Source organism: Microcaecilia unicolor, chromosome 9 (assembly GCF_901765095.1).
Source record: "Microcaecilia unicolor chromosome 9, aMicUni1.1, whole genome shotgun sequence".
Classification (NCBI taxonomy): domain Eukaryota; kingdom Metazoa; phylum Chordata; class Amphibia; order Gymnophiona; family Siphonopidae; genus Microcaecilia; species Microcaecilia unicolor.
In genome coordinates, this window is record NC_044039.1 from 174,451,113 (window position 1) to 174,474,083 (window position 22,971).

General features: G+C 41.6%; 1 protein-coding gene across 4 annotated transcripts in view; it reads left to right on the forward strand.

The window, feature by feature from the left end:
- The window catches only part of DAAM1 (dishevelled associated activator of morphogenesis 1), a 348,912-nt gene that overhangs the window by 143,147 nt on the left and 182,794 nt on the right, over positions 1-22,971 (forward strand). For all 4 annotated transcript variants that reach the window (XM_030214350.1, XM_030214349.1, XM_030214346.1 and 1 more), the window contains exon 2: positions 4,423-4,647. In XM_030214350.1, the coding sequence (XP_030070210.1) occupies positions 4,465-4,647 (183 nt within the window). In that variant the 5' untranslated portion in view covers positions 4,423-4,464. The remainder of the gene's footprint in view (positions 1-4,422; positions 4,648-22,971) is intronic.

Consider the following 22,971-nt stretch of genomic DNA (forward strand, 5'->3'; position numbering starts at 1 on the left):
CAAGGTGGCCTTATATAATATGATACTGTTGCCTCGTTGGCTATATGTCTGCCAAATGCTCCCACTTGTTATTACGACAACTCGGGATAAAGCACTGGCAAATTGCTTAACTGTTATTTATGGAATGGGAAATGAACTAGAATGACTATTGCATGTGCCTATTTACCTAGAGACCAGAGTGGTTAGGGGCTCTTGTCTATCCGCTTTTTTTCTATGGCCTGTAACAGGAGACATATCAATAATGGGTATTGAGGCATGTCTCATTAATTGTATTCGCCCCTAGAGACCTTTTCACTTTAGCTTTGTGCTTCATGCTCGTACCTCTCTTAAAATATCCAGTTTTTTTCCTCTTTGAGGGTCACTGGGAAATAGGTATGTAAAATTCTAGGTAGACCATGGGAAGTGTCCCCTTTTTAAACTTTTCATGGTAATGGGAATTTTACACCAGGTATGTTAGTGACTTGCTTCCGCTCTTGGCACTAAAAGGGTATTTGTTACTTATTTCATTTAGTAGATGAAGATGGCACTACATGCTCTTATGCCTCCTTACATTCTGATTATCACCTGGAAGCTGGAGACATGTTCACTTATTTACATATACAGCATTATCTTTTGTACCTTGCCACGTGCAGTGTTGACAGCTGAAGCACATGTTGGTGGAGGCCTTAGTTTGGAAGCACAACTTCAAGTACTTTTGTACTTATGTAAGTTCCTCTGTGCTTTCATCATAAATGCCTGTCGGATCTCTTACCTTCACATAATTTGACCGTTTTGGCACAGAGATGGTCAGCGGACGTAATAATTCCGGTCACAGCCCCTGTTTTGCTCACCAGCCTTCATATTTTTCGTTCTTTGGTGAAAAATGTTCTCCAGTGGGTACAACAATATAAACTAGTGATGAGGTTATATATTTTTCACCATATTGGGCATACAGGGCTCAATTCAGATCCTCTGCAGCATGTTTGAAGTGTGGTAACCCGGTGGCTACCCTTGGACATATGTTTTGGGCTTGCTCGATGACTCATTCTTAGGTAAGCATGTTTCCACAATGTGGGGAGCTTGCTGGATGCCCCGGACTTTCTAGGTTCGCTAAATATGACATAGCCCGCCCTCTCCCGAAGGGACACCTGGCATTTGTGAAACATACCGTTTTGTTTGGGGTAAAGTGCATCTTGCAAAAATGGCTCTGCTGAATCACCCTCACTTCTTTAATGGAGATACCTAATGATTTTGCAAGCTTCTTTGGAGCGTTGTGGTGTGGACAACCTGAATTCTGTGACTGGACGCTATTTTTGTCAAACTTGAGAACCCTTTTGGGCCTCTTTGACACCTATCCTGCTTATTTTCGGACGAGAAGGCCGGCGATCTTCCGACACAAATCGGGAGATGGCCAGCCATCTCCTGAAGCCGGCGAAATCAGTATAATCGAAAGCCGATTTTCGCCGGCTTCAATTGCTTTCCATCGCAGGGCCGGCCAAACTTCAAGGGGGCGTTTCGGCAGGGTATGGAAGGTGGGATGGGGGCATGGTTACGAGATGGCCGGCTTCGGCCGATAATGGAAAAAAGAAGGCTGGCTCTGACGAGCACTTCGCCGGCTTCACTTGGTCCATTTATTTTTAGGACCAAGCCTCAAAAAAGTGCCCCAATTGAGCAGATGACCACCGGAGAGAATAGGGGATCACCTCCCCTTACTCCCCCAGTGGTCACCAACCCCCTCCCACCCCCCAAAAATATTAAAAATAATTTTTTTGCCAGCCTCTATGCCAGCCTCAAATGTCATACCCAGCTCCATGACAGCAGTATGCAGGTCCCTGGAGCAGTTTTAGTGGGTGCAGTGCATTTCAGCCAGGCGGACCCAGGTGCTCCCCTTCACCCCTATGGTACTGGTGTACAGTTGTGGGGAGTGGGTTTTGGGGGGATTTGGGGGCTCAGCACCCAAGGTGTTGATTGATTATCATCATTTCTTTCCAGAGGTTTTATATATATATATATATATATATATATATATATATATAGTATGGGGGGATAGATTGGTCCTTTGTTATGATGTTAATCTGGGATATTCCAGTGCTTGTTATTTTGGTTTCTTTTTTGATGTTACGTACTGTTACTCTTTGAAACTTATACTGAATTTTCAAGAAAAAAAAGTATGCACACATTTTTATAGAATACCGACTAGCAAGATGTGTGTGTAAATGCAAATTGTTGCCAGTTAGCTCCACCAATTGTTCATTAGCTGCAAATTATTGGTGCTAATTGGCTTGTTCAAAAAATACCCAGTGTACCTGAATGTAACTCACCTTGAGCTACTACTGAAAAAAGGTGTGAGCAAAATCCAAATAAATAAATTGCCCACATAATTTTGAGTGCTATTTTTAGAATTTGGGGGTAAGTGTCTGCACACATTTATTTGTAACAGAGTTGGGCGCCATTTATAAAATAACATCTTGTGCCGGCATCCATGCCTAATTCTGGGCACAAGGATCTAGACCACATAAAACCTGATGTAAATTCTCATGCTTAAATTAGGTGCCGATCTCCCTTATTCTATAAAACTGCGTGCAAATTCCAGGAACACCCCTCCCATGGCCATGCCCCATTTTCAGATCAGCGCGTAAAATTTATATGCGAATCCTGTTGCCTAAAACTTTGTATGTAAATATTAATGCCAATTAGCGCTGATAATTAAATTGTGTGTGTCCATATATGTGCATGCAGTTTTAAGCACCATATACAGAATTAGGGTGTTTCTCTTTGTTTGAATTTACAAATCTTAAATGCGGCTTGGGGATGGGGACTAAAACTCTGGGGATGGTGAGGGACAGTACTAATATGATGGGGATTGAGGGGGGAGAATGTTAAAGAATAGACACGGGATGGATAGGGACCAGATGATGTTCCTATGCACACCGCTTGTTTGGATGTATATGTTTATAGCTTGTGGGTGCTAAAAGCACAGCCTAGAAAGTACCACAATATACCATAAATTATTGCTTATATTTGGAATTAATAATACATATGAAAATGATCGTTTAGGGGGTAATTTTGGGGTCCTTTTACTAAGCCGCGATAAAGTGGCCTGCGGTAGTGAAGGCATGTGTTTTGGGCGTGTACCAGGCCAGTTATTACCACATCTGCAAAAAAGGGATTTTTTTTTAATGGGCTGGGAAAAAGGCATGTGGTAAAACTGAAGCCAGTGCGCAACTAAAACCGGCCAGAGCCCTTAACGCAACCCATTGATCTAGTGGTAAGGGCACGCACGGTGACCGGTTAGTGCGCACTGTCAATTACCACCAGAAAAGCCACATGTGGGAGGAAATAAATCATGTGGGCGTTACAGGCACGCAGCAAATCTGAAATTACCGCCAGGGGGGTATGGTAGCCTGATGGTAGTCTCATTTTGGCACTTGCGTAGAGTCTATATGCCTTTGTAAAATGGCCCCTTTGTAAAGCATTTCTGTTTTAAAAGCAGGAGAATGTGTGTAATCATATTGCATGACCAAATACGCACCTATAAGTACATATGCCTAAAAGGTTCCATATAGGCATTTCCAGGGCATAGTTGAGGTGTCTGTTTAAAACATATGGGTTTATGAGCATGGAGTACATGCACACATTTTCCACCTTCGGAGCAACTAAAAATGTGTGTACGGGCTTGAGCACGCTGTTGGAGCTGGTTCTGGATACCTGTTTATAAAGGCATATTGGCACCTATGTTCCTTTTACAAAATGCACCTTTACCAGTCACAAAGCTACAGCTTAAATGTATACTTATTGTACCGTCACTTATGCTACCTAAATCTATCTTTTGCAAAACCTATCAAAAGTTGTATTTATTTATTTTTTGGGTCACGTATGTAGACCTCTTTTCAAATTTAACTACTTTTGTACGGGAACTAGATAGGCTTTTCTTGAGTTTTCATTTCCAGGTTAACCATTCATATCTGGCTCAGTCAGTGGGATGCCAACAGAAATGTAATACTTGCCTTAGCTGCAAACATGGCATGGTGGTTTAAATTTTCACATGTCTGTTATTTGCCACTTGCTGTAGTTTTATGACCTTTCAGATGGAACTGTGTGCCACGTATCCAAAGTGCACTGAAAATTAATTCTAGCTAACAAGCTGAAAGGTAGCAACGAGTGTTTAAAATTAATTTATTCACAACTAAAGTAATATGACTAATCCATATAACCCAATTAGTAGCACTTTGTGTGACACCTGAATATTATTTCTCTTTGGAGCTGCAGCTTCTGGCCGATGGAAGAGCGAAACATCTAGCTAATTGTACTAGGGTTGAGTTAAACCGAATGTGTTTGGTAATCTTTTTAATAAGCTACTTTAGTAGAATTTTGCATCTTCATTTTAACTTAATTACTAAACTTGCTCAAGGAATTAAATATGTGCTGGTCTCTTTGCCGTAGGGTTTACTAGCAAGAAGGAAGATCAAGGACTTTTTTTTAAACATGGCTCCAAGAAAGAGGAGTAGTCGGGGGCTTTCCTTCATCTTCTGTTGTTTCCGGAATAATGACCATCCCGAGATCACATACAGACTACGAAATGACAGCAGCTTCGCTCTTCAGATTATGGAGCCATCACTACCCGTGCCCCCTGTGGAAGAACTGGATCCCATGTTCACAGAACTTGTGGTGAGTGCCATATAAAAAATTAATAGTGTGATAATTTGGATTTGACATCTTTCCTTTCAGACAGGATTCCAGGGCAGTTTGCTGTGTAACACTTCAAAAATGTTCATGGAGCCAGCTGGCAGCATGTATCTGGTCCCTGGAAAATAATGGTGTTATTCCTCTTCCTGTAGATAAATAGCAGCTGAGAGAGACAAATGGGCCCTTTTAATAAGTTGCATTAAGCATCTAATGTGGGTTTTACCGCACAGTAGACATTACCGTGGGCTTGCGCTAATGTCTCATGCGCTAAAGAGGCACCTTTCAGGGTGAAAATCCCATGTTAGCTGCTTAAGGTAGGGAAAGGCAGGAGATGGTCATGGCATGGGCAGGAGTGGTGTGGCTGGCTGTGACAGCTAGTGTACAGGTCATTACCATGCACTAGATGTCAGGACTACCAATAGCAATGGAAGGATGCCCCCTAGCACTAGTACCATAAGACTACCACTAGGTATCAGAGCTGCCATCTTGGGTAACAGTGCCAACCTGGCCAGCAGCGGAGGGTGACGCAGATACCTGGGACCCTGCGCTATAGGGGGGGAAGAGTAGGAGTCTGGAGGGTGGGTCTTGATGTTGGGGAGGGGATCAGGGTGGATTTGGGGGGGGGGATGCACTGCTACAGTAGCCCTGTTCTGTTTGTTTATTGGCAGTTAGCTCACACAGCATTACACGCAGTGCCTGGTAATAACGCAGGTGCTCCCTGCTATCTGGCAATGCTGTGCTGCGGTAATTGACTGTCCTGTTCAGTAAACGCAGGGCAGATTCAGGGTAAGCCCTCTGCATTTATCATAAAGGTTTTGCACTTACCATATGTTAATTTTTGCAGTAAATTTGTGGTAAGTGCTGCAGTTTAGTAAACAAAAGTCCCAAAGTGACTTGCCCAAGGTCTCACAAAGTGTTGATATCGAAAGGAAGACTTGAACCTAAGTCTAAGGATTTCTCCTGACCCATATTTCTGTGCTTTAATTCTTAGATCGGTGATGGCAAAATTCAGGTCCTTTAGTTCTGGAGAAAGGTCTGATCTTTCCAGATAACCAAAAGGTGCAAATTAAGCATAAACTATATCCATGACAGATATAAATGCAAATTAATCACATGAATATTCACTATGGTTGTTTGAATCACCTCAAGACCATAATCCGCTTTCTTTGATTCATTGAAGTGTTACTTTTTTTTTTTAAACCGATTTATAAGTGACCTCCTGTTTAAAGCTTAGCAACACAGTCCAAATCAGTGTTGAGTTCTGAGTGGCTAGAAATGGTGGTTCAGTTTACCCAGATGCGACCTCAGTACGCTGCATTGCTCTGTGGAAGACTCCTATCTTCAGCCTGGGTTTTGCTTCTGAGGCTGACTGAGGAACCAATGCAGAAAGCTACCTTGAGATGTACATGCAGGTTAAAGGGTGCATCATGCAAAAGGAGGTTTAGCTTTAGAGTTAACTTGAGTGGTACACATGAGTGCACAGTACGTTAAAATGCATGGTAGTGTACATAAGTACATAAGTACATAAGTAGTGCCATACTGGGAAAGACCAAAGGTCCATCTAGCCCAGCATCCTGTCACCGACAGTGGCCAATCCAGGTCAAGGGCACCTGGCACGCTCCCCAAACGTAAAAACATTCCAGACAAGTTATACCTAAAAATGCGGAATTTTTCCAAGTCCATTTAATAGCGGTCTATGGACTTGTCCTTTAGGAATCTATCTAACCCCTTTTTAAACTCCGTCAAGCTAACCGCCCGTACCACGTTCTCCGGCAATTAGGTATTCTCCACAATGCACAAAAGTTAATAAGGACTTCTAATGTGCACACAATGCAAGAAAATCACAGCCAGGTTCATGGCAATGTAGAAGGGTTGGTCGAGAGGATTTACTGCCATTTTTTTTTCTGCACACAATAAAAACCTGTAACTTTAAAAGACAAAATGGAAGTAATAGCTGTGTATGGAGGCAACAGCAGCTTCATATGTGCATGTTCGAACAAAATGAAAGTACTAACATACATGTGCGCTTGTTGTTCTACGCATAAATATTAGCCTCGTGTAGGTATATGCTAGCACTTTTGTTTTCTTCGGACATGTGCACAATAAGGCACTCTTAACGCAGAACCTTTGTGCGCATGTGTCCAGCAGGCTTCTCCTGATTAGTGCACAAGTTTGATATGCTTTAAATTTATATTTCATTTGTTTACTGCATTGCCAGGGAATATATTTTTGTTAGTCTTGCTGTAGAAGCCAAGTGGCTTTCTGCATTGATCCCTGAGGATGAGGGATGCTGTGGAGGGCTTAAAACTTAAGTAACAGTTTATACTTTAACAGTTTCTTTTATCCCAAAAGCACAACAGTTCAGCAGAGATTAGGTATTGTGGTTTCCCTGAACTGTTGCTTTAAATGAAGGTGGTCATTACAGTATCACTAATGGGGTCTTCGTATTCCTAGATGCAGGTGTTTACCTGTTAGTTTGTTGCTGACTAAAACCAGAGGATAGGATGATGGGGGGGGGGGGGGACCTCAGAGGATTATTTGGTCTTGATGACCTAGCAGATGAAACCAAAGTTGATAGGAGGTGCTCCAGGCTGCACTTCCTAAATGTATCGTGGTAACCCCACAGCTGGTTGTATTTTTGAAAAATGCCTTCATGAATACGCATGAAATTACATTTTATATATACTGTCTCAGTTCTATGCAACTATATTATTTATTCATAACCTTTCAAAACCGCTTTCCCAATCTATAAAAATTCTGTTCAAGGTGGTGTACAAAAAAAACATAAAACAAATAGCAGAACAAACAAAAACATACCCACACTTAAAAACTAAACTACAAGACAAAAACTGGCAGAAAGAGAGCATTTCAACTTTTTACTTCAGTACCTCATGCAGTGGCGTAGCTAAGGGTGGGCCTTGGTGGGCCCAAGCCCACCCAGTAGCACCTCACCTATGATGTGGCTGGCAGGGATCCCCAAGCCCCACCAGACGAAAACTCCCGAAAAATCCTCCTGCATACCTTGTAAATAGCAGATCTTTGCCTGCAGTGAGCAACAACTGATACATACTGTTTGCACCGGCCCCACAGCCTTCCCTCTGATATATTCCCACCTATGCGAAAACATGAAGTTGCATCAGAGGGAAGGCTGTGGGGCCAATATTAGCAGTGTGTATTAGTTGCTGCTCGCTGCCAGTGAAAATCTGCTATTTAAAAGACATGCAGGGGAGGGGGGATGTTTGAGAGACCATATGGCATGCAGGCGAGAGAGGGAGAGACCAAATCACTTGTGGAGAAGGGCAGAGGATTTCTGCCCTCCCATCTTGGGCCCAGGCCCACCCAAAATTGGGTGTCTGGCTATGCCCCTGACCTCATGGGGAGAGCCAAGGTTTCTTCAATTTGCAAATGTTAGTTAACGTCCTTCCTTGTCTCTAAAGGTAGCTTATTGCACCACTACTGAACCCTTTCTGGGATATCCTGACCAACTAATCTAAAAATATGACTCACTGGAAATGAGGTATTATTCTAAAGGAAGTAAAAGGCCTCAGAGAGCTCCAAATCAAAAGATTTATAGAGCTTAGGTGATTTCACGGATCTACTCTTCATCATCGGCTTAGAAAACCTTCCCAGTCCAATTTTTGCCAGACAGGGGGAAAGATGCCCCAATATTTCAGACCCTGAAGCAGCTGAGTGGGATGGAACTAAGCAAAATGCTGGCCATCGTTGGGTCTTGAGGAATGGTTCAGTTTACGCATGCAGAGATGAGTACTGCTTTTCAATACATTAACATGGGACTTATATGCATTGTGCAATGTTTATTTTGAAACTGAACATAATAATGATCTAATTGGAACACGCATTGATGTGTATTACACTGAAGCTTGAAGCTATTTGGCACTAGTGTTGAAGAACAAGGGAAAACTTATGAATTAACCAATAGAGGTCTATTAATTGAATGAAAAATTTTGTAAAAAAAACTAAAAGAAATCCTGGACTGAATTGGACCGGCAAGGTTTTTTTTTTTTTTTTTAAGCCAATGATGAAGAGTAGATCTGTGAGATCAACTAAGCTCTATAAATCTTTTGATTTGGAGCTCTTTGAGGCTTTTTCCTTCCTTTAGAATAATATCTCTAATTTCTAGTGAGTCATATATTTTGGTTTGTTTTCATTTCTAATGATTTATGACTTCACGCCCATTTTGTTAATTTAGTGGATTCTATATCCTAATTGACTTACAGGAGGTGTCTTAAAGAAGCCCTTCTGACTACATTGTATTTGTTGGCGTGGAGTGTACCAGTCCAGTTTTTGCATAAAGTACTTGTGCATATTCATAGTGGAGTTCCTGAAAACCTAAGCGTCCAGGGTACCAAAGGATGGTTTTTGGAACCTCTATTCTTTTATAGTTCATTTTATGGGCCAGTCTTAGAAGTGCATTGTGATTTGACTTGGTGGTATGTTATAGATTAATCGACTAAATGATGAATTGGTAGCAAAACACATGTATGAAATCATTGACTATACACTTCATTAACTATATATTTTTTAAAAAGCTCCTAGGAACTGATTGTTTTGTGTACAGTGGTGAAAAAATTGTAGAGCAAAACTTTATGAACCTTAGTCAATGAGGACTTTTTCTCACCCTATCCCTACAGAAAAGATCGTTAAATAAAGGCTTATGTCTGCCGTGAATTTTTTTCAGCGATATCAACATTTACTGTCTTTCAGTTTAAATATTTGCAAGGCTGGCCAGTAAATCTTGGTGATTAGCCTCATGAAGGCAACACTACCTGTTTGATGCTGGTGTTGCAGATGGAACTGCATGCTGGGCAGAATGAGGAAATTCTAAATAAACAAGTTAAAACTTTTTCAGATAACTTTACCTTTCCACTCCCCTCCCCCCCCCCCCCCCCCCCCCCAATACCACTGTCTCTTCTTAAATATGTTTAAGATCTTTCTTTCATCAAAAACCAAACCATTCTCCTCTCGGAAATATTTCCAGAAGTGCCAATGAAATCTTGAAAAGTGCCCTTTTTGGATACAAGATATAAACAATCAGGAGAATCTCAGTTTTGAGTCAGTCCTGAGCACCTAATACCACCATCCCTAATCAGCCAGAGCAAGCTGTTTTGGTTGTCAAATGCCAGCAGCTTCCCTGAATTCAAATTAATGAAGTAATTATATTTTTGATTTGCCTTCTGAGTAGCAAATGAAGAGCTATTTATAGTTATTTTTTTTCCTCTGCTTCTGATGAACTTAACCCAATTCCAGACAAAAGTAAAACTATGCGCATGTCAGCCATGAGCCATCTAGTCTGAAAATTAGTTTCCATATTCCTTTCTTCACTTGCTTATTTTTATTTGTCAGAAACCCAGTTGCATTATCTTCACACTGGCTCCTTTCAGCTCCTCAGCTTGCAGTGATTTGAAACTCTGCTTCCAGATGGCAGCAATTTCTGCCCAGTAAACAAAGTAAAATAAATCCATCCTATGAAGGTACCTCTATATTTAAAAGCTGCCAATTTTTTGGGGGGGGGCGTTGCTGGCATGCTTGCTTATTGCTTCATGGCCAGTGGTGCGCCAGAGTAGAACTCTGCAAGGAATGGATCCACAGAAGCTTAGCTGAAATTGGGTGGCGGGGGGAAGAGGGGTTGGTGGTTGAGAGGCTAGGATAGGGGAGGGCAGACTTATACGGGGACTGTGCCAGAGCCGGTGATGGGAGGCGGGACTGGTGGTTGGGAGGCGGGAAATACTGCTGGACAGACTTATACGGTCTGTGCCCTGAAAAAGACAGGTACAAATCAAGGTAAGGTATACACATATGAGTTTATCGTGGGCAGACTAGATGGACTGTGCAGGTCTTTTTCTGCCGTCATCTACTATGTTACTATGTTTGCATTATCCGCTATTAGTGGCATGTGAGAGTTCAGTTCATTGTTGTGTCATCTCCTTGTGCCTGGAAGCACCTCAAAGAGGCACCAATATTTAAAAGCAGATGTTTTGTGTCATGCAGCAAAAGGGAGTACTGAATGTGAATCATTATGCTGCCTGTCACTGTGTATGTGGTGTTTCTGTTGTATCTAATTGTAGTTGTAATTATTTGCTGAGTAGGCCAGCTGTAGGGCATGTGGCCCCCGGGGCTTTCATTTTTGTAGTATATGTATTTGACCGCTATTGGTGAACACAATCCAATTCAGAAACATCCATGTGATCCCTCTGTTCTTCATGTAATTGACCGTGTTACATTTAATGGTGTTAAAGAGCAGCTGAGGTGCACCAGCAACCTAAAACATTCCATATTTTAAAAAGTATTTTTAATTAATGCTCGTTGGTACAATCTAAAGGTCCAGTGATTTTTGACTTGCTGTATGATTCACAGCCTGGCATTCTGTATATTATGGAATCCTGGTTCCAACCTAGTGATTCAGTGTTATTAAATCAATTTGTGGGGCTGGGTTGTGAAAGTGAGGAGATGGTTTATTCATTTAGCAAAGAAAGGGTTGGGTTTTAAGACGGAAGGGTTAGAACCTATTTTTAAGAACGTTGCGACAGAACAAATTTGGAAGTATAGTACATGGATTTCCTTGATAAAGCCTAATGTCTTGGATGGGCGAAACAGGACCCTGTCAGATTTAGAAGATATGTGCTATATAACCCTGTGAATATTAAAGGAAAAATTACAAATTTAGAAAACTAACATTAATGAGGAAAGCAAAGAAATATAAACATTGGAGATTTTTTAGCCAATGGAGGTTCTGTGGGTCATGCAGCAAGATTAAACTCAAACCGCAGACATACAGAGGCTTTTTCCTCCGAAGCACTTTACTTCCTCTGAGTGATTGAGATGGCTGTATGAAGATAATGTATTCTGTTTACTACCACAGTATTTTGTAACCACATAATTTAGAAAATAGCTTTCACTTATTGGTGATTGAGTTCTTTGTGTTTAGAAGTGAACATTTAGGTCATACATAACAAAACAAATAGAGATTCTTTATAGATAGGTAAGCAATGAAAATCCTAAAAATGATGAAAAGGTAGGAAGAAGCTTCCAGCTATCGGCTGGTAAAGCAAGACTTCATCATTGGCAAAAAAAACCTCCCAGCAAAACTTTGAAATTTTAATTGAATAGCCAAATATCAGCTTAAAATACATAGCTGCTTAGCTGTATAGACTCTTTCTCCCAGCTGAACCAAAAACTGGACCGTGACCCACGGTGGCCAGTGTTTCGTAAAACTGCGTTGGGGTCAGTCGGTCAAAAATTTAAATTAAACTCTGGTCAACACTGATGGAACTGCAGAAACCATTAATTAGTGCATAACCATTAATTAAGAAAATAGAAAATCACCTATTCTCCAGCTGCGGGAAAAATGACTTTTAGCACATGAGAAAGACGCATGTAAGGGCATGCTAAGGCGAACTTTTCCTGCAGCTTGGTAAAAGGACCCCTAAATATTTTGTTGAATTCACCTATTTTGATCAAGACCGAGCTCCTTGTCCTTCCTCCTAAACCCACTTCTCCTCTTCCTCCACTCTCTATCTCTGTTGATAACACCCTCATCCTCCCCGTCCCATCTGCCCGCAACCTCGGAGTCACCTTCGACTCCTCCCTCTCCTTCTCTGCGCATATCCAACAGACTGCCAAGACCTGTCGCTTCTTCCTCCTCAATATCAGCAAAATTCGCCCTTTCCTCTCTGAGCATACCACCAGAACTCTCGTCCATGCTCTCATTACCTCTCGCCTCGATTACTGCAACTTACTCCTCACCGGCCTCCCACTCGGCCATCTATCCCCCCTTCAATCTGTTCAGAACGCTGCTGCACGTCTTATATTCCGCCAAAACCGATATACTCATATCACCCCTCTCCTTAAATCACTTCATTGGCTTCCGATCAGATATCGCATACAATTCAAGCTCCTCCTCCTTACCTACAAATGCACTGTCTGTGGCTCCTCACTACCTCTCCACCCTCATCTCCCCCTATGTTCCCGCCCGCAACCTCCGCTCACAGGACAAAGCCCTTCTCTCAGTACCCTTCTCCACTACTGCCAACTCCAGGCTCCGCTCATTCTGCCTTGCCTCACCCTATGCCTGGAATAATCTTCCTTTACCCATACGCCATGCCCCCTCCCTACCCATCTTCAAATCTCTGCTTAAAACTCACCTCTTCAATGCTGCCTTCGGCGCCTAACCGCTAGAAATATAAAATACCCCAATCTATCCACCCTATCAGATTAACTGTTCACTCGTCCTCTAGATTGTTCACTTGTCTTTTAGATTGTAAGCTCTTTGAGCAGGGACTGTCCTTCTATGTTTGAATTGTATAGCGCTGCGTAACCCTAGTAGCACTTTAGAAATGGTTGTTGTTGTTGTTGTTGTTATTTTAAGGTAATACATAGATATCTTTTTTTTTTTTTTTTTTTTTAGTGGCTTTCGAAGGTAACCCATTTTTTGATTAGCTTTCGATTAGCTTCAGATCAGAAATTCAGAAATAATTTCTGATCTGAAGAAGAAAAGTTACCTTCGAAAGCTACTCAAAAATATAACATAAGTGTTGACATACTGGGGCACACAGAAAAGTTAGTCCAATGAAAAAAAGTATCATCTTTCTTTTCTTTATTTTATTTCTGTTTATTACCTTAAAAAGTGGACTAACAAACCACTTTACCCAGCAAACATTTTCTAGAAATTAATCTTCCGCATTCGGTGAAGAAATTGAACCTAAAAAGAGGACGGCTATTTCAGCAAAACAATCTAAAATATGTAAAGAAACCCAAGATTTCTGAACTTAAGAAAAGCTCTGCAACAAAAAAAATTGTGTGTGAGGAGGGGAGATAGGAATAATCCCAAAAGTAAGAGCAGAAAGACTCGATTGGTTACAGGAAATGTTTGGTGGCTGATTTTTCTGCTAAAAGAAACTTTTACAAAGTACTGACTGAAAGTGTATCCAACTTCTTTATCTGCCATAGTTACTGTGTGAATCGATAAGAACTTGCTATCAAATAGTAAGTTTGTATTAAAATTTGCAGAAAGATGTGTTTAGGTTTCTACCATGTAAAGGTTTTGCCAGCTTCTGTTCACCTAAGAATTCCTTGAAACATACAGTTTAGCAGGGGTGCCTCAATGTTTGCACATACCAGAGCTCTTTCTGGAACCCTGCAATTATTGACCAAAATTGTGTGTTATTTTGCCATAATACACATTAGTACAATTCAAAGCACATTATTATTATGCAAATCTAATAACAGCTTACATTGAAGATCAAGAGTATCACACCCCTAACATAGGCAGCCTGATGCTCTAGGAAGCTTTCTTAAAAGGATCATTGGAAAGCTAATTGCCCGTGGATCCTCATTGAGACCCCAACTTTCTGAAGTCATCATCCATCCCCCTGAAGACCCCTAGGACTTATGAGGAGGATCCCTGGTGTCTAGGGGCTAAAAGCAGTCTTTTGTACCCTCTCTGGCACCAGGTTCAAAATTGTGTTGGTTGACCCTTTGTGGTAATCTCACCATACTACTGCTAGTAGTGTAGCCGCCAAATAAGGAACAAACCAGTACTGTTCTGAATCCAGTGCTAGAGAGGGCAGGAGCAAATAGGGATCACTCCTGTCATTAATCCCTTGACACCAGCTTGTCTGGTTTCTGAGGGATGAGGTTGATGCCTTTGTTGGGTGGAAAACTTGACATGGGTGGTGTGAGTAAGAGCGATTAACTTTCCAGCAGCCCCTTCAATAAGGCTCTCTTGGGCACTGGGCTATATGTTAATGGCCTGATGCTCCAGGGAGAAAGGAATATTACAGCTTGCGAGGTTGATCACTGGCGGAATTATTCATCTACGGCAGGAGCTAGTAACTTGTGGTACTGAGTTGACTGCAGGTTAGCAACTCCTGTGGTAAATTCTAAAGCAAAGTATGGTGTTTTATCGCAGCTTAGCAGCCAGCCCCTTAATTAGACACTAGTTGTGGCTATATTGCTCGACGACTGAAATTCTCTCCTACCCCATGTGTTGTGAACGCTGATTGTTAGCAAAGCCAGGTTTGCTGTATGGCAACATGTAGCCCTGCCACTGGGCCATCAGACCGGCTGTCATTCATGCACTTGAAGCATATTACGGATTGTGGTGTTTGGCTTTGCTTAGTGTGTTGTCTGTGATGAATTGTATAGGAATAAACTGAGTTATGAGAGTGCACTGTAGAGCGCTCTGTGTTGTATTAGTAATGTTCCTCCAAATTGTGTTATAACTTTTCTCACCATTCATGTTCAGTCTGATTCAGAACGATGACTGGCTTTGTTTTGTTAACTTTATCACTATTTTCCTGTCACATCTCTGTCTGTAGATGCACTTGTCACATTAGCCACACATTTTTCTTCATCCACTCTTTTCTGAAATCCTCTTGTACTTTTTTCCACTTAAAATTACACTGAGTTTGTTTCTGTGTTCCTCTATTTAAATTGGGAGCAGTTTACTTTAGGCCTTGCAGCTGCAGATCCACAAATATCTTCTACCCACAGCCCATTGCAGCTAATTTTCAAACGGAAAGTAAATAGGTAGCTTCCTTTTGAATATTATCTTCAAAAGCCAGACATTTAAAACGTTCTTGTGGACTTTCACCAAAGCAGCATGATTAAAATTGAAAATGAAACCTAGATTTCTGCCATGTTCTTCTCCCACCCCTGAAAACATCATTCCTCAGTGAGGATGTTAGTACCTTCTAGGGTCCTTTCACAAAGGTGCAGTAGCGTTTTTAACGTGTGTTAAATATGCGTTCGCTAAACAGTAGAGATGCCTACATATTCCTATGGGCGTCTCTAGCTAAAAATGCTAGCATGCCTTTGTAAAAGACCCCCTCAGTGAGAGAGCCCTCCATACATTTAGCTGAATAGAAGAGCTAACTTTGATAAGTGGCTTTGTAAATTGCCCTTATTAACTAGCAATGATGCCTTTATGCTTTTATGGTACCATAGCTCTGCATAATGTCTGCAAATGGTCATCTCATTAAACTAAATGAATGTGTGCTAATGGAGTTTTATGTATTTCATTTAAACTCAGCTACAATTACTTTTGCTTGCCCTCGGCTTCAGTTACATTTGCTTCTTCATAAAATTGGGGAGAAGGCATATAACTAAGGCCCCTAGTTTTTTGTGGTAACTGAGATAGATGTAACATAATATAACATTTTAATTTATGTTCCGCTAAAGCCATGATAAGTTCTAACTAGTACAATACTAGCAAATAACAGGCATAGAGGGGCATTTTCGATATGACGTCTAAATCACACTTTGGACGTTTTGCAGGAAACATCTAAAAATCTAGTGAAAATGGCCATTTTCAAACCAGAGAAACATCTGTCTTTTTTCTTTGCAAATGACCATTTCCTAAATGATGATGTGCTTAGTATGTCTGTCATTTTGGACCACTTTTCTAGTGAAAAATGCACAAAATCAAGCCATTGGGACATAGGAGGAGCCAGCATTCCTAATAGACTAGCCACACAGACATCCCAGCAGAGCAATGGGGCACCCTGGGGGCACTGCAGTGGACTTCTCATAAAAGGCCCCAGATATATATATATCTCATAGTTACCACCTTATATTGTATGGTGAGCCTTCCAAAACCCACGAAAAACCTGTTGTACCCAACTATACACACCACTACAACAGCCCTTATGGCTGCAGGTATCACTTATATGTGGGTACAGTAGGTTTTGAGGTGTTTTTTGGAGGGTTGACACTTTCCACTACAACTGTAATAGTGGATTATGGTCCTGGGTCACCTTCTCTACAGTGCACTGCACATATCACTGGGCTATTCCAGGAACCTGCTTGCTGCTCTAATAGGACTGGCCACTTTTGAAAGGCTGGTATGTATTGTTTCATTTACATCTTTGTGGGGTGGGAGGGGGTCAGTGACCATTGAAGGAGTAAGAGGGTGTCATTCCTTTATTCCTGCAGTGGTCATCTGGTCATTTAGGGCACAGGTCAAGATCAAAATGTCCAACTTATAGCCCTGGATGTCTTTGTTTTGTTCCGTTATTGTAGAAAAACGTCCACGTGTTAGGAATGCCTAGATCTCGCCCTAACACACCTCCCTGTGATTTGAACACACTTCTGACAGACTTCATAGAAAAAGTCTAAAAATTGTTTTTGAAAATACCAATTTGGATGTTTTTGTGAGAAAAATGTTCAAATGCAGATTTATGCCACCTTTTGGACATTTTTCTCTTTTGAAAATGAGCCCTGTAGTATTAGAACATCATAAAATACTCAATAAATGTAGAGGTCATTGCTAAAATATATTTAAGAAACATAAAAGTTTTAAAATTTTTCGAAAAGTATAATAGTGGGTTAAAATTCGTAAATCATTTGGTAGATTGTTCCATACTTTCATTGCCTGATGGTAAGTGAAAGAGATGCAAAATAACTTCAAAGATTTTTTCCCATAGGAGTAGGCAATGAAATGATAGAACAGTGTCTATGATTTTGTCCCGCTGATACAAATTGAAAATGAACATACACATAAAACGACAATGATCCATATAGAACCTTATGAAGTATACATATAAATTTAAAAAGAATCCTCCCCTTAATTGGAAGCCAATGCAGTTTCTGATAGAACATAGTTATTCTGGCTGTCTTATGTAAAGAAAAAAATCAATCTAATGGCAGCATTTTGTATAGTTTGGAGTTTTCTTATGGTTGTTCTAGAACACCCCAAAAAGGTTAAATTGCAATAGTCTATTTACGAGAAAATTAAAGCTTGAACAAGCAATCTAAATTGCTCCATTTTACAATATTTAAGAATTCTATGTAATTTACGCATTAATACAAATGATTTTTTGATTAACTGATTAATGTGGGTTCTAATGATAATGTTATATCAAAAGAACTCCTAAAATTTTGATTGTTGACAGCATAATGTACTCGTTATTTATCCTGATCAAAGTTGGATGGCTACTGTTTGAATTTCCTGTTGCAAATAAAAATTTAGGACACTGAGGAAAAGCTCATGATTCTCCAAGTCAAATGCACTGGATAAATCAAATTGTAAAAGCAATATTTTTATTTACAAATATTTTCTACCCTTTTATTATGTTTGAACAACTTTTTGTTCATTATTTCTTTCCTTTTGTTTACTTTTTAGTCTCTTCTGTTTCCTCTTACCTGTGTTTTCTCACCTGTTCCTCTTTCACTGATTTATTTCTCCTTCCTTCCATTGTGCTCATACTGTCCTTCACTCTACCCACCTACAATGTCTTCCATTTCCCACCCTTCATATTTTTCCCCGCCTCTCTGACTCCTTGTGTCTCTTCTTTCCATGTTCCTGCCACTATCTCTTTACTGTGTATCTCCTCTTTCTTCCAGTTTTCATCCACGAGTCTTTGCTTGCCTTTCTAGACTGCAGTCTCCCCTCACCCTGCTGCTATGCATGACTTGCAACCACTTGCTAATTTAGAGCCATGTGGAAGGAGAATACTTCAGGAATACTGAGGGGTACTAGTGGATTGGACAGCTTCAGGTCGACAAGTTAGTGTGACTTGATCAGCAGCTATGGGATGACTAGTAGAATAGAAGTAGCCGCAGGAGTAGGAAGAAACGCAAGCAATAATGGCAGTAGTGAAAGAGAGAGGAGGAGGAGAAATGTTTCAGAAGGATGATGGCAGATGGTTGCTTCAGTTCACAGCAAAAGATGAGCTGGAGTGTGTGATTATAGTATAAACTTTGCTAAGTACTAGTGTCTAAAGCACCTGGTGGAGAGACAAACAGAGAGGGGGAGGAGGAGAAACAGGTCAGGGGCTTCAGGTCCTCTCAATCTCCCACCTCATCCTCACCAGTCAGTCTCTCTCCGTCCATTACCCCTGCCCTCTCTAGTCCCTCTTTCTCACTGGTTCCATTCTGCCCAGTCTGCCTTTCTGTTCATACCCAGCCTCTCCCTTCACCCCCATTCAGCAGTTTCCCCAACCATCTAGTGGGCTGCTACTTACTCCCATGCCAACTCTTTCAGTTCTTGGTGTCTGGGTTCCACCCTATGCCTTCTCCACTTTGGTGCCTGAAAGATGACTTTGGTTGTCCTAGGCTACCTCTTCTAGGCTTTGGTGGATGGCAGGTAGGCTCTGGCAGCCTCTCTGTACAGAATCAGCTTTATTTGTTTTTTAACAAATATTCTTCAGTAGGTGAAATATCAAAATCGCACAGCATGTAGATTTCCCTTAAATATGTTGCTGCACATACCTATTGTTTATACACAATGCTGTATTCACAGATTTAATACATAAGATGTTCCATTTTGGTACATTTTATTGAACAGAGTTGGGTACAGTATGTATGCCCCATTTTACGAGCCGACACATTGCAAATGCTGCCAGTTACTGAGTGAGGCACAATTTTAATATGGTTTCCTTTCGAAGGCAGAAATAAACAATGGTGGCTTAAAAAGAATGACTCCCTTAATCCCTTGGGCAAAACAAGCACTTTTTAAAGAAACCTGTTTATGCCTTTGAGGTGGTGTAAAACCAGACCCGAGAAATCTTTCCCTATACATGTGTATTTCCTTTGTAAAATTATCCCGCCCAAGCCCTACTCAAACTATGCCCCTTGAAATATCTGCATGGTGAGCCTCTCTCTATATAAATAGTAGGTTTCTGAAATTGCCACTTACACGTGGGTGCAATCTGCTTGTGTAAATGCTTCTATGCACCCATGGATATGCTTCTAAAGTCAGGGCTTATGTATGGGTATGGACCATGATGCCCCTTGCCAAAACATGCTGGTTTGATGAATAATATTTTTACTTCTAATTTGTGTCAAATTTCCATTATTTAAAAGAGGAATCAGTGGAGATTTTAGTTCTCTCTAACTTTTTGAGCTAGTGTTGCCTGTGTCCCCTTTGCTCTTTATTTAATTTACCTATTTGTGGGAATTTTGCTCTTTTTATTCTGCTTCCTTCTAGAAGTCAGTATCAAGGGCTTTAAATGTAATCACTAGGTGTCGCCCTTGCATAATGACCAGGACTCCTCTTTTTCCTCAAGGACTTGTGAATGCCGCCTCTGCAGCCCTCCATAGCTCTGGCCAGCCAAGAGAGTGGAAGATCCAGATCCTCAGCCCAACACTGTTGCTGATCTGTCGGGCTGCTTCCTGTTCTATGGGTTCTTATACATTACATTATTGCTGTCAGGTCCTTTGGGGCGTGGTATAATTCACTGAGATCACACACTTTAGGTGTTATAGTATTTCAACCACCAGCCTGTGTCTAAATAATAAATATAGACTCATGAAGAGAGTGCATTAAGTGACTAACAGAAGGTGTGTGATGTCTCATCTCTCTTTATATCTGGTTATCACAGTACTAATGGGATTAGGTGGTGTCGTCTTTGGCAGGTTTTGATGAGAAGGACGTGAAAGTTCAGTCAAACTATTCTTCTTGACCAAAAATGTAAAGCAAGCAGTTTTATGCTATAAAACCATTTCAGGAAAAATCCCAGCAAACAATTGTTCTGTACAGAGAGGAAATAATAATCTACAATTTAGACTCAGTATATAACTACTAAACGCTTAGGGCCCCTTTTACCAAGCTGTGGCAAAAGGGGGCCAGCGCTGGCATCTGAGCGTGTTTTAAACACGCGCTGAGGCACCCTTTTACCGCAGCTGGTAAAAGGGAAGTCTCACTTTCTGATAGGAAATGGCCAGGCAGCAAGTTAAGCACTTGCTGCGTGGCCATTTGGGGGGGGGGGGGGCCTTACCGCCACCCACTGAGGTGGCGGTAAGGGCTCCTGCATTAACCCGGCGGTAACCGGGACAGCAAGTGGCACTGCCTGATTGCCCACAGCTCACTAGGAGTGGGAAGTACCGCCAGGCTGCTGCGGTAACCCGGTGGTACTTGTATAGCGAGCGGAAAGCCCGTGTTGGACTTACCACCACTTAGTAAAAAAGAGCCCTTAATAAACACCACAACCTGTTACTATACCATGAAACTTCATAACAAACAAAAAAAGCTTTTTTTAATATGTTCATTTCACCTGCATGTCACCAAGAAGATAAGTCTGGGGCCACATTTATGGTGGACTAAGAGGCTCATTTTCAAAAGAGAAAAAAACATAAAAAAAAAAACGACACAAAACGGCAGACGGGCATTTTTCTTGCAAAAAGTCCAAATCGCTATTTTAAAAACACATTTTAAACGTTTTTCTATGCAGTTTATCTTCAGTGCATCCAAATCACAAGAGGGTGTGACAGGGTGTGTTGAAGATGGGATTTGTGTGGCCCTAACACTTGGATGTTTTTCTGCTATTATGGAGCAAAGCAAGGCCTAAAGCCTGGATGTTTTGGGCTAAACCTGCTTAAATAACAACTAAAGGTCACAAAAAGGTGTCCCAAATGATCACTGGAAGGATTAAGGAATGACCCCCGCCCCTTACTCCCCCAGTGATCATTGACCCCCCCCCCCCCTCCTATCCCCCAAAGATGTAAAAACAGTACATTCCAGCCTCTATAACAGCTTCAGATGTTATGGCCAGTCCTATTAGAGCAGCAAGTGGGTCCCTGGAGTAGCCTAGTGGTCGGTACATTGCCCTGTAGAGAAGGGGACCCAAGCCCATAACCCACTCTGTTACACTTGTGGTGGAAAGTGTGAGCTCTCCAAACCCACCAAAAACCTACTGTACCTACATGTATAGGGCCTACATATAACTTGAGACTACCTGTACTTCAGGAAGCAGGTGAAAGTCTGGCTCTTCTCCCAAGCCTTTACTACATAGAGTGACTGACTATACTCTCATTCTATACCTGGACTAGCTTGCCACACACACACACACTTTAGCTTAGATCAGTTCCTTATCTCTTGCTTAACTATACAAAGAACTTGCCTTGAGTTTAGCTAACCATCTAATTATCCCAACTGACTCTGTGCCACACATCTTGTTCCCATCAGATATTTGCACTTGGTCCTTCAGCTATATGGTAAGCTGTATCGTAGAAAATCGTTGGCATCATATCTGTGTTAGTTGAATGTTCTGATGCATGCTTATTAGGTGTATCATTAGTATTATGCTAACATTATATTTTATCTCTGATATTTGAATTCCGGTGCTGTTAAATGTGTATATTTTTGATACTGTTTCACAGTAGTTCTGTTTATTAGGTTTTAATTTACTGTTTTCAAGTTTACCTCATTAACCCCCCTGTTTACTAAGCCACACTAATGCTGACACAGCCCATTCACTTTGAATGAGCTGTGTCGGCGTTGCCGTGTGGCAGTCGCTAGTGCGGCTTAGTAAACAGGTGGGTTATTGTATTTATGTTTATACTTGGTTATTTTTTATACTTGGTTATTTTACTATTGTTATGCTTTTAACAAAATTGTATGTTTTTTATGTTAAACTGTACCTTCTGTACACTGTCTTGGGTGAATCTCTTCATAAAGGCAGTTAATAAAGCCCAATAACGTAACATAGGTAATACTTGCAGCCATAAGGGCTATTGTAGTGGTGCACAGTTGGGTACAGTAGAGTTTTGGAGGGCTCTTCATACATTATTAGGGGGGTAATGGTGAGATGTGTACCTGCAACCTTTTATGTAAAGTCCAAGTGCCCACTAGGGTGACCCATTACTCTGCTGGGATGTTTGTGTGGCCAGTCTACTAAGAGTACTGGCTCCTCCTACATCCCGATACTCCTCCTTAATGCTGTCACCGCCAAGCCCCTCTCACTTGCAGCTACTGCACTGGGGGAAGTAGAGCTTGTCTGAAAGAAAAACGGGGCTGAAGTCAGCCTGCTCATCTGCAGCAGAGTCCTGCACAGGTACTAGTATTGCTGACATCCTTTTTTCTTCGGCCGAGGAGGAACAGAACAGGCACTAATAGCTGCATGCATGCATCCTTGGAGGGGTGGGGGGCAAGTGGGAGAGCAGTTCTCTTACCTGGTCTGGAAAATCTGCAAAAGAATCACTGGAAAGCAGCTACAGCTCAGCAACCTCATCAATGCCACCTTTCACCATCGCAACAAGGAAGCAGAGCAAAGTCCGCCACCCCCAAGGAGCAGGAAATGAATCCTGAACCTCAGAGGGCCACCCCTCTGTAAACCTCCCTGCCCTATACCCACCTGACTGCCTAGAAGAAGGCTCCAGTTGGAGGAACCTTCCCACTGCAGCCTTTAAACTTTAACTACCCAACAGGGCTGAAGCATAGCAGAGGGGTGCCTGGAATGCATGCACCTTCTGGCGCACTGAACCCCCCTCCCATTCCCACCAAGGAACCTTCAGTGAACGAGGCCCATCCAGGCCAGCTACGGCCAGCACACCTCTCCCCACCATTAA